The 12,356-nt window shown below is 39.0% G+C and overlaps 1 protein-coding gene across 4 annotated transcripts; it reads left to right on the forward strand.

The window, feature by feature from the left end:
• The first annotated feature begins 447 nt into the window (after window positions 1-447).
• Window positions 448-11,507, forward strand: esrp1 (epithelial splicing regulatory protein 1). 4 transcript variants are annotated; one of them, XM_023963997.1, is made up of 16 exons: window positions 448-790; window positions 1,154-1,309; window positions 1,418-1,534; window positions 2,390-2,501; window positions 2,848-2,979; window positions 3,563-3,617; window positions 3,724-3,834; window positions 3,921-4,053; window positions 4,154-4,196; window positions 4,660-4,979; window positions 5,637-5,861; window positions 5,947-6,199; window positions 7,363-7,537; window positions 8,314-8,455; window positions 8,909-9,029; window positions 10,369-11,507. In XM_023963997.1, exons 1-15 carry the CDS (start codon window positions 659-661, stop codon window positions 9,008-9,010), a joined length of 2,208 nt encoding a protein of 735 aa, XP_023819765.1. In that variant the 5' UTR covers window positions 448-658; the 3' UTR covers window positions 9,011-9,029; window positions 10,369-11,507. The 4 variants fall into 4 exon arrangements, with proteins under 4 accessions (XP_023819765.1, XP_023819761.1, XP_023819764.1 ...); XM_023963993.1 differs by lacking the exon at window positions 8,909-9,029; XM_023963996.1 differs by lacking the exon at window positions 8,909-9,029 and having other exon boundaries at window positions 5,947-6,187.
• Window positions 11,508-12,356: the final 849 nt, after the last annotated feature.

A 12,356-nucleotide genomic window follows, 5' to 3' on the forward strand; every position in this document is an offset into this window, starting at 1 on the left:
ATTAGTTTTAGTTGCTTCAAGTTTTGTTCATCTATATCAGTTGATAATGATATCTCGTTAAACCGATTTGTTTAAAAAATATCTGTACTTTATCTGTGTTAAATGATTGGTTTTCTTAGTGGGGGTGGTGGTGTGTTTTAGGGTTGTAAACATGACATTTATTAAAAAAAAAAAAAAAAAAAAAAAAAAAAAAAAAAAAAACATGACATTTATTTCATCCGTAATATGTATTTTTTATTAGTGGTAGTATTGTTAATGCAAAACCCGTACAGATCTGTAAGCAAAATATCAATCTTGTATATTAAAGTACCCCGTTAACGCAAATGTGAAGTATTTCATGTTTGCAATACACTGCCACGTCCTAATCGCTGAACCACCTGAAAGAAGGAGGGGTCAGGTATAAAGTCACGTGGTCCCACAGGTAGACTCACTACAAAACGGGGAGCGTTCAGCCATTATTCCGTGATGGTGACTGCAGGCGGTTTCATGCAAAAGTAATCCCGCGACAAAGAAAACCTGGATTTACGGAGTTCATTCTTGGTCTCACAGTAGAGGGGCATTCAGCACCTGCATCCCGCTGCTTTGGTCATTTACGTAACCTTAGGTGTTGTAGTTGTAGTTTGTGTAGTATTATCCTTTTTTTTAAAGTTGTGTTCAGATGACGGGACAGGTAGACTACCTGGTGGTGTTTTTCACCACCACAGCTGGCGCATGCGGAGAGCTGCTGGGATCTGACGAGAAGGAGCTGGTGCAGTTGGTTTGGCAGCTGGTAGATTTAAAGAACAAAACGGTAACAAAGAAAACAGAGAAACGCATTTTGGGAATTGTGTCATTTAGAATGGAGTGTAGTGGTGAACTAAAATGCTCAAATTACGGCTAACTTGTAATTGAAACAGTAAATTTAGTCTTTTTGCCATTATTGTTGTTGCACATCAGTTATGGTATTCTATAAGTAAAATGAGAACTAGATTAGATGATACATTTTTTCATGTAAGATATTTGTGATAGAGATGTATCCATTTATAATAATATGTATACTAATATGTAATTTAAGATTTTTAATTTTTGGATTTTAAGTAACACTTTACATTCAGTTTGAAAGTGCTATAAGTCTGACTTTTTTGTGGTTGTTGTTTTGTTCTGCCTGAACCAGTTGGGCAGGGTGAATGAGCTCCTCATCAAGCCTGACCTCTCAGACTTTACAGAAGAAAATGTGAAGGAGGATGTGGTGGACAACAAGGAAACTGAGAAAGGGTCTGGAGGGGATTGCATATTTACAGTTACAAGTATTGACACAGCGTTAAGCATGGTAAAGTCTAATTTTCCTACAAATATAAAAAACCTATCAGTCTAATTTAGGGTAATCTGTACAAGATAATGTTCTTACTTTCTCCTAAATTATGCTGTTGTTTTTAAGTTTGATCTTCAGCTGAAGAATGAGGTGAACAATGCGGGCGCAGGCACGTCATGGTGTTTGTGTACAGACGGGCAGCTCCATATCCGTCAAGTGATTCACCCAGAGGCGGCAAGCAAGGTGAGCAAACTGGGTTTGAGTAAACACCTCGCAGCCAGGGTGGATCTTCACTTTTCTCTTTGCCGCCTGCAAAATTAAATGTTACAGCAAAAGCTGACTTACAAAACAGAGGCTTTCATGCAGACTCGACCATTAATACACACCTACGACCATACCACACCTGTGCACGTGCTACAGGACTTATGACATTTTCCCACGGCACCTGCCGATCTGAGTGAACCTGAGTGGGGTGGGAGTAATTAAATAGCTGCTGCTGATGGGCTACTTGTTCACATCCGTTTGTTTAATGCACATGTGTCACACTCAAGGCCCGGGGGCCAAATGTGGCCCGCCATGTCAGTTTATGAGGCCCGCGAGAGCGTAAAAGTTTTAAATTTCTTAAAATAAATTTTTTTTTTAGTTAATTACATATTATTTATGTGAAGCTGCTGTTGTAATTATTCAATGTTTGCAGGTCTATATGCAGACAAATTGTTGTCGTCAAACCATCAGATGGATGCGTTTTTGTAAAACGTTACACATGTAATACACGTTCTTTCTAGCTCACTTTTATGTTATTTTTCTTTATTCATTTTGACAGTTTGATAGTCGGTTTTAACAAGCGGACAAAATTTAAAAGGATTTATGCTGGAGTAACAAGCAAACATGTGTTTTCTATGCAACTGTAATTGTCACTTTAAACAGTTATAATAGATAAATGAGTTTTTTAACATTAAGGAATTGTTACATTATTTTTCATTACATTTAGTTACATGTATAAGTTATATTTGGTCCTTTGAAGACAACCACAATGGTGATGTGGCCCTTGGTGAAAATGAGTTTGACACCCCCTGGTTTAATGTCATCCCTCTGTAGAACATCCTGGTCCCTGACTGCTTCTACTCCTTCTTCGACCTTCGAAAAGAGTTCAAAAAACACTTTCCTTCATCTGACCTCAAGGCTTCGAATGTGGGCAGCATGGCTGAATGTATCCTTCCACATGTGAAAAACTGTATATTTCTTTTAAAACTTTAGCTGTTGCTTTTTTGCTCTAGTTTTCCCTCAAAACCAACACATGGCATGTTTACAAGCAGGGGTGTTGGCTCCAGGGCAAGAGGTTTTGAAATGCAAATAAGGAAAGAATGGCAACACTTTACTGGCTTTTATTGAGAGAGTGTGTGGTTAGTCAACAGGACAATCCCCACACACCCTCTAGTACAGTAAAATGGACATGCCAGTGCTTTAGAACAGTTTTGAATTAAAAAAAAAGTCTTTAAATAAGTAACAGTGCTCTCTAAATCTTTGTGTTTAGTCCTTAACTGTCTCCTCATCAGCTCTAGGAATACCAGTTGAATCCCCCCCTGAATGGGAACCCTTAGGCACTCAAGATCCAGGGACCATTGTGCCTGTACAGCAAGTCCAGCTTATGGCCAGCATTGTTCTTGCACTGCTTTCTGAGCATTCCTGTGAGTCCCAGGGAAAAAAAAACTACTTTTATTTTGACATTTTATGGAACAGTTGCTGCGAGTTTATGGAATTTAAGCAGCAGTAGAGGATTTCTTAGAATTTCAGTTAGTTTTTCAGTACAGTAATTCCAGTTTTTCTTTTTTTTAATACAAATTATGGTATTTTTAAGTGACAATTTTTCAAAGAAATATAACTTAATATATAAATGTTAGCAGTTTAAAGGCTCTGATGAAAATTGTGTTTTTGGTGTTTTTAAATGTTCTTGTAGGACTTTTCTCATGATGCAGGACATATGAGCTTAAAATTGCATTTCTGAGTATTTCTTTATTCAAATTGTTGTGAATCAGGAAGAGACGCAAAAATGCCGTTGGAAAAAGCTTGTAGGTGTGACAAAATAGATCAAAAGAGGATCGGAGTGGCACTTTTTGTGTGTCAGAAAGAAACTGAAAAAGAATGCTTTGTTAAAGCACACCTCGAATATAATAATATATAATGTTTATGAAAGCACCTGATTTTGTTTTAACATTTCCAGCTTTAAAAAAACAGTTTTTGACAAACTTTTTCCTTGCTTTCCTGTTACAGGCAATGCGTTTTCAAACCCGGAGAGGGTTAACGAGAAGTTTGAGAGTGGCACTTGGTGAGTGAGGGTCAAGATGACATTCATTTTTCTGTCCTCTGCCTCTGAAATTAATTCAGAGAATCCATTTGGGCTGCTTGCTTTGACTATGTTTGTGTGTGTGCAGCAGCAAGAAGGAGAAAGTGTGCGACAACACAGTGATCAGAGCCAGAGGGTTGCCATGGCAGTCCTCCGATCAAGACATTGCTCGATTCTTCAGGGGCCTCAACATCGCCAAGTTTGTTGCAGACTCACCTAAATGCTACGGTTGTTTATCAATTGCCACAAATTGAAGAATTGGTTGACTGTTGTTGTTTCTTATAGGGGAGGGGCTGCACTCTGTCTCAATGCTCAGGGGAGGAGGAATGGAGAAGCACTTGTTCGTTTTGTCAGTGAAGAACACAGAGATTTGGCACTTCAGCGGCACAAACACCATATGGGCAACCGTTATATTGAGGTAACCTATTGAGACACAGCGCGGTCCTTAAAAATAGTAAGAGGTTTTTCCTAGAACACAAGCAGTGTTCTAAAAGAAACTATTTGTCTTTTAACACCAGGTTTACAAAGCAACTGGAGAAGACTTCCTGAAAATAGCTGGAGGTGAGACTTTTTTCATACATATATTTGTTTTCTTAACATATTGGCTGCTGTTGCTTTGAAGGATTCTGAAACATTAGAAAATCCTCATAATTTCATATTTTCAATATCTGGGGTTTAATAAATTCTAAACATGTTTTAAAGTCTCCCCACTTTTCAGTTCGGAAATTATAAACTATTATAAATTGGAACAAAATTATAACTTGTACAATAAGTGTCCACTACAGTTTAGCGATATGATATACTTTTGTTAACATGGAAGTAAATGACAGTGCTTTTTTACAAGAGCAGTTATAATAAATGACAAATTTCATATTGCTAGACCAAAAAAAGAGATGACCTAGTCTTTACTATTACAAGATTGAAAGGCTTGGCTCGGTTAATTAGTTATTCCTAAATGCTCTAAAATCAATCTTTGCTCAACCTATTTTTATGTCAAGAAAGATCTGTCTTTGTGTTTTTAAAGGTACAACTAATGAGGTGGCGATGTTCTTATCACGTGAGGACCAGATCATAGTGAGGATGCGAGGACTTCCTTTTACTGCCACCTACGAGCAGGTGCTTGCATTCTTCTCGCCTAAGGACGGGCTGAACGAGACATGTCCGGTTAGCGGAGGAAAAGACGGCATCCTATTTGTCCGCTACCCAGATGGACGTCCCACTGGAGATGCTTTTGTTTTGTTTTCTTGTGAGGAGCATGCCCTGTGTGCTCTCAGAAAACACAAGGAAATCCTGGGGAAGCGATACATAGAGTTGTTTAAAAGTACAGCAGCAGAGGTGCAACAGGTATGTGGACGTGTATTTTTTAATGCTGAAAAAACAACATTATACATATTATATTTAGCTTGTTTTTTACATTCCCTTTTCACTCCAGTGAACACACACTATTTTGTTTGTATGTCATGGCTGAAAGAAATTGCGACAACATGAGAAATCATATTATATTTTCCACCATTTTTGGTGTTCAGATTTTGAAAAAACAGACCCTTTTTTTGCATGTTGGTCCTCAGCCTGTAGTGCTCCTCCCATACTTGTGAGAGAAACTCGTGTGAATTAATTTTGATAGATAGATAGATAGATAGATAGATAGATCTAATATATATATATATTAGGTGTGATCCTTTCTTGAAGCTTTTTATATGACCCAGAATGACTGTTATTGGTCCTCTTTAGAAATGCAAACACATGAAGTCCTGTTGGCTATGAGCCAGCTCCTGCTTGCCATTGCAACACATTTAAGGACGACGTGGGCTTGGCTTTGTACAACATTGACAGTCTCTTAAAGAGAGGCATTTAGACATATGGGAATCAGAATTATTAACAGGATGTTTGTTTATGCTATTTGAATGTGCAATTTTATCTTTTTTTTTTTTTTTACTTTGAACAGAAATTAAACGAGTTCTTGAGAAACTTTGGAGTAATTAGAAATTGCGTGTCATTTAGGTGTTAAACAGATACTCTTCGACACCTCTAATCCCTGTGGCCCCAGCACCGCTGTTGTCCATGCTGCCCAGTGTATCTCTCCTGCCGCCCCCTGGATGTGTCAGGGATTGCCTACGGCTGAGAGGGCTTCCTTATACGGCAAGCATCGAGGACATCCTTGCCTTCCTGGGCGAGTTTACACACGATATCAGACCACATGGTGTGCACATGGTGCTCAACCAGCAGGTACATGCACTAACCTCACTTCCCCACTAACTGACTCTCGACTCTTTCTGACATGAAGCAAAACCTCTGTGATTTGGGCTTCCAGGGTCGACCCTCGGGCGATTGCTTCATCCAAATGTCTTCACCGGAGTGTGCACTACAAGCCTCACAGCAGCTTCACAAGCATGTCATGCCCAGCCAGCGGGGGGCTAACAGTCGCTATGTGGAGGTGTTTCCCTGCAGTGCCGAGGAGATGGGCTTGGTTCTGATGGGATGCTCTCTGTCACACATGCATACACAAACACATTCTAGGAGCAGGAGTGGGACAGGGCTCAGCCCACCGCCATGTAAGTCTAGACGTAAGTGTTGGGAGCTGGGGTGCTTCGGGACTGCAGGGTAGGTGGGCTACGGCCCTGGGAGCAGGGTTGCTGGGTTTTTTCTCCAATCTAAAACTGTGGGAGGATGTTGATGGGGGGGTTTGAAACTCTGGATGTAAGTATGTGGATGTCATTGTGGTTCCTCTTTGTAATTTAGTGCCACTGATTCACTCATCTGCATGCTTGACAAACCTCATGTTTTTAGTTTCTTTCATTTTTCATCTGTTTCACAAGTTTTACACAAATACTATAGTTTTTTTTTTTTTGGTGGCATGTTTGCTCTATTTATTCTTAAATATTGACTATCACTAATTCCTTGGCCAATTGATAATGATCTGGAAGGGTTGGAAGAGTGTAAGCGATGCATTTTTTCTTTCTCAATTTGTGCACAATGGAACAACAGTGCTTACAAATCTCTAATCTTTTCAGATCAATCTCAGTAGTTATGGGGTTTAAGCTCAATAGTCTAGTGCAGCTCAGGTCTGTGCACCTTCTGTGCTTCACCAATCAGGAGCTTGCAAAAGCTGGGCAGTGCGTGGTGTGTAAATGTGTGCTATTCCTGTGTGTCCGTAGCTCTTCATCGTTACAAAATATGCTCTATTGGTGTTTAGCTGAAAATGCAGTGTACTTATTTAGAATGCTAAACTAAAATCACTTTCTTTCTTAAATGACTGGCTGTTGTCCAAAAGAAATTTAGAAATTGATTTTACAAAATTATAACATCAACGAAAAAGGAAGTACAAGTACACCTGAATTAAGTTGTTTTTCTGTAAAAAAAAAAAAAAATACTTGGAGAGCATTTAAAAAGTTTTTACTTCTGGGAATGCAATTTGTAGTTCCCATCTTTTGCCTCTATACTTTTCCAAAGAATTTACAGGAAAATATGAAAAGTCATTCTGCTAATTTTGAGAAAATTGAAAGTAGTACATATTTGACAGAAAAGTTCTATCATCTTGGAACCAACCTGGGAAAAATTGCAAAGACAATACATTCCAAACTAATTACTATGGGTGCAAATCCTCACCTGTACCAGATAAGGAGGTTTAAATCTGTTGTTACAAGTTTCTTTGTGCTGATAATCAAACAAATATCCAACCTAACCGTCAAGACTATGAAAAGGTTTGTCTCTTTTCTCACTCTTTCAGGTTTATCTCCTCCATCCTACTCCTTCACCCCTGTTCCACCTGTCTTGCCAGAGGCTGCTGCTCTTTACCCTCCTATTGGCCAGGTGTTGCTCACACCCCGCCCGCTCCCACCTGGACATGCCTACTACCCTTCGTCAGCTCAGCTGTACATGAACTACACAGCATACTACCCCAGGTAAACAGGGGGCAAATACCTGTGCCGATACTTTGGGAAGTTCAAGGACAAGTTTTCATGTTTAACCTGCAAATCTTTTTACTTTGGTTTGAGATTCCCTTCTTAGTTTTGCTTTTCCTGCAACTGTTTCCCTTCCTTTAAGCCAGGAAATTGGGAATTTGGAATCAGAGTGTGTGTTCCTTAGCAAACAGTTAAAATCAGAAGCAAAAATTGCAGTATTTTTTATTTAGGAAGTGATTTATTCAATCCTTTGCCCGCACAGATTCTTTCACCATACATGTTTGAACAATTAACAAATACTAAAAAAAAACACTCACTGTTCCATGCTTGTGTTCCCTGCAGTAATCACAAAATCCTCATTTGTTTTGCAATGACTTTCTATTTTGGTAAAAGAAAGCAAATGGTTTTTTTTGGGGCTTCTATTAATAAGTTTCCTAAAAATAAAGTTGTTCATAGTAGAAACAAAATAGACTTTGCATTCTGTTGAAGTGTATCTTACCAAGAAGAAAGCCTGCAACAAGATTAGTTAATAACTAAAGATTGTGTTATCAGAGGACTTGGTAAACATCAAATGACCTCTGTTTCTCTTTAGTAGGTCAAATGCCCTCTGCTGCTGTTTAGTAGGTCATTGAAATACATTTAGAGAAAACACCCAGAGCTGCTTGGGTTCTTTTTTTCCCCTTTATGTCCTTTGTTTATTGAAATGTGCAACTTTTTAAAACTTTCCTGGATAAATAGTCTTTGCCTTCTGCTTTTCAATATTTTTTTTTTTCCAGTCCGCCTGGCTCACCTACAACTTTAGGTTTCTTCCCTGCCCCCTCTTCTCTCTCTTCCACGGGAGGGTTGGTAAGAATGCCCGGCCTTCCCTATAATGGAAATGGAGTCAAAGACCTCATTAACGCGGTCCAAGGATACCAGGTAAGACAGTTCACTAACTTTAAAGTAGCACCTAAACTCACAAATGCTTTGTACTTTCACATATCTTTCTGTTCAACTTTAGTTTTCTGTTCAGACCTTTTTTTTCTGTTATGGGTGTGTATTGTTAGGTATTCATAATGGCTGCCCAGAGGCTATCAAACTAGTTTATCTTGTCCTCTCTCCCAGTCCTGTCACACAACTGCTGCTTGCTTCAACTTGAACTGCAGGAACTCTGTTTCCACTATTCAAATCTGGAAGACAGAACACTCTGGAGAAAAAAAAAAACCTGTTCATTCTGCTTTTACCACATTAGGAAAAACTCACACCAGGCCTTGCTTATTACTTCTGCTTACTCTGATTTTCTTGCTACCTTGTCACTGTTAGGACTTCATCTAAGGACTTAATTTGTCTCAGCCTAGTGACTGTCATTCCTCCCCCTCCCTCACACCACAGTACGCTCCTGAGGATGCACTCATGCACGCCCATGGGCCCGTGCACTCTCACGACCCAGCCAGGACTTTTGTCACGCAGCCCAAAGAATGGGTGTGCATTTGAGATGTCAGGCAGGTGGCAGGTAAGGATTGGCTGAGAATCCAGGGGAGAGGGGATGCATTTTGGACAGAGGTTTTAGTTATTGCTTGACTGATTTCTGGCAGGGATGACCTTCCTTTTCTTCATCTTCACTTACCGGTACCTCCAATATAGACAACATGTTAGGTTTTGGTTGACTTGTATGGTTTGTCTTAAACCATTTTAAGGAGTTTCTACTACGGTATTTCTAATACTGCTACAATGGGGAATTTTTGTTCTCTTAACCCTTGTGCTATCCTAGGCACTTTAACATTGGGAGTTGGGTCATCTAGACCCACTAGACAGCGCGCTGAACCTTTTTTCTTCAATGATTTGTGAACCTCACTGGTGTCCATGGATTACATGAAATCTTTCCACCTTTATCCACCTTTGTCATGGTAGGAATAACACGTCAAAGTAAGGGTGGGGTCATCTAAGATAGCACAAGGGTTAAAAAATCTCCAGTGGATGCACAACAGAGCTCAATAACAGTTCACTAAACCCCCTCCAGAAATGCACTTATTGTCCATTTGTACAAATATGGTAGCACTATCAAGCTTAAATATAATTTCATAAAGAAGAACAACAACTATAAAGACACAAGGTACACAGAATGAAATGGTTACAAGTTATTTTTGGCAAACAGACCCATAGCAGTAACTAGCTCATTTTTAAGAGATAACCATTAGCTGAAGCAACATTTACTTTTTGAATCCACATGACAACTAGTTTAGTCTAGCTGAGCAATAAGCAAAAACTAGCCAACAAATCCTTAGCAACCAAAAAAAAAAAAAAGATTTGTGACTGAACCGCTATCGTAAATGGCTGATTGAGGACCTTTAAGCGGCTTGGGGGGGATTCACCCTACATTACTGTCTCATTAAAAGCACTTTCAAAGAAAAACGACAATTAGAATCTGACTTTGTCTCGAATAAAAGCGCAGCGTGGAATGTGAAATGCACTCTTACTAAAATTACTCTTGAGAGCTTAGAATGACAAATGCATTTGAGCTTTAGTGGTCATTTCAGCATTGATGTTTTGGGAAAAAGTGAATTTACTGCATGATTGGTGAGACACAAATCCTGACATGGAATGATTTTATGTCAGTTAATAGTCCCATGTCTGCTGGAATGTAGTTGCACACTAGAGTGCTACAAAACTAAAAGAGAGGGGGTGAAGCCAACTTTCACTTGTTGGGGTTAATTTGTACAAAAGATGGATGGTAAAAAGTTTAGGTGACACACGGGATGAGGTGATGGGCAAAGTTTGGAATGGGTGGAAGTTTTTATCGTTACCTTTGCTTTGACGCTCTGGTCTGTCTCTTCCTGATCCCCTCCCACCAGGTTCCTGCAGAGTCCGTTTCTCTCCTGAGCAGCAGCCCGATTGGTCACTCCAGCGGAACAGACACCCCTTTCATGTCCATCCCCACTTTCATAACCAAACTGGGGGGCCAGTATTTGGATCTTACCCTGCTGTAGGGTCACACAAATACAAATTGTCATGTGACAATTTGCTGTGTCAAAGACATTTGTTGTAATATTCTTTTAGATTTGTTATTTATATCTTTAGATAATAAAAATAGATGTATTTTATACCAAATTCACTGTGGCCTTAGCCTAAATAATAGCAATTATTATCCTATATTGCACAATCTTTATTGTAAAAGCTTTATAGATCATTTTTTACAGCAGTTATGTTACTGTAATCATGTTTGTTAGTTAAAGTAGAGAAAAATGATTTGGTACCAACTGAGCTAAATCTTTTCTTTAAGCTTTTCTGTGAAGAGTGAAAATGTAAGTGTGACAAAGGTAAGAATGAGTTGTTTTACTACGATTCAGATGCAGTAAACTGTGTGTTTGATGTACACTTGACAAAGCACAGTTGTTGTACTGAAAGCTTTAGTGCATGAAGAAGTTTAGTAGAAAACTTTAAGATGTTTACATGATGCCAAATATAAATGCACTGCTTAACAGTCATACTGGAAAACAAACAAACAAAAAATAGCAGTATCTTTGAATGATAGCATTTGTTACTTAGAGTTAGATTTTTACATCATTTACAAAACTGTGACATCTCATGCTTCATTAACTTGAGCCTGTTTTCCGTCTTTGGTTAAGCTTCCCTGTTGTGTCCTGACGATGAGTTTTGTTTCAGCTTGGGAAGAAAACAGACTTCTTGGTAACCTATCTGCAGAATTCTTCCAGAGATCTTGAGTAACAAGTTTGATTAAAAAACTTTTTATTTTGAATTGTTTTTTAGATTTACCTTTTTTTATAGATAATGACAAAGAAAACACCGGAGATGTGTTTGGCCTGTTTTTGATCTTTGCAAAAGTTGAAAAGAAAACGCTGTTATTGTCATTTGTACCTTGCAAAAATGATGTATGTACTCTGAACATCTAGAGTTGCTGTTCTATTATGAAGTGGACACTAAGAAAAAAATCTACTCTAATAAACATTACATGCTAAGCTGTGAAGCCTCCATATATTTGACTTTGGTTTTGTTTGCTGAGCATTTTTTCTGTTGCGCCCGGTGTTCCTGGGGAAGGATTTTAGAGACAAGAATACACGCGCACAGGTGGAGCAGTCTGTCGACAGAATGTGTCTCACAGCGGAACTGTGGGAACTCCCTCACGCCGTCTTCTGCGATTACCTAAATTTCCCACCTACACACTTATTACACAGCAAGAAGAGCCATTGTCACAGATACACCAAATACATCATGTGAGAGAATGGCTCCTTTTTCTGCGGGTTGGAAAAGGGCAGAGAAGAATGAGAAGTAAGTGGAGAGTCAGAGGGAAGTCGGACAAAGCAATGTCAACCCCCCCGAGGCCAGATTAAGCCATTGTGTAATTCAAGCTTGTGCGCCCCGCCCAGCTTGATCCCTTTAAACGCACTCAGACGTTCTCCTTCATAAAATATACTCCATTTTAAAGAGCATAGCAACAACGTTGCCATGCAACAAATTTCTTTATCACTTCATTATTTCATTGGTAGATATTACTTGGTAGACTGCGAACACATGCTTTCCAATATTATTTAAAGTAACTTTTGGACAGTAGTACAACTGCACTAAATCAACATCCATGAAAGAATGCTATAAGATTCTAAAAACTATTATATAATATTAATGTGAATAGTCTGAAGGATTCATACAGAATCTTAGTTCTTATGGACAGAGATCTCTGTAATCTGCAGAGCCAATTTCCGACTGGGGGTGAACAGCCCCTGCTGCTCCAATTACAACTGTCAAGCTTCATCCTCAAGTTTTGTTTCACTTCCTCCTTTTATTATTTCCTTGCTTTTCAAGTCTTTCTGCCATTCTGCTCCAG

Source organism: Oryzias latipes, chromosome 16 (assembly GCF_002234675.1).
Source record: "Oryzias latipes chromosome 16, ASM223467v1".
NCBI lineage: Eukaryota > Metazoa > Chordata > Actinopteri > Beloniformes > Adrianichthyidae > Oryzias > Oryzias latipes.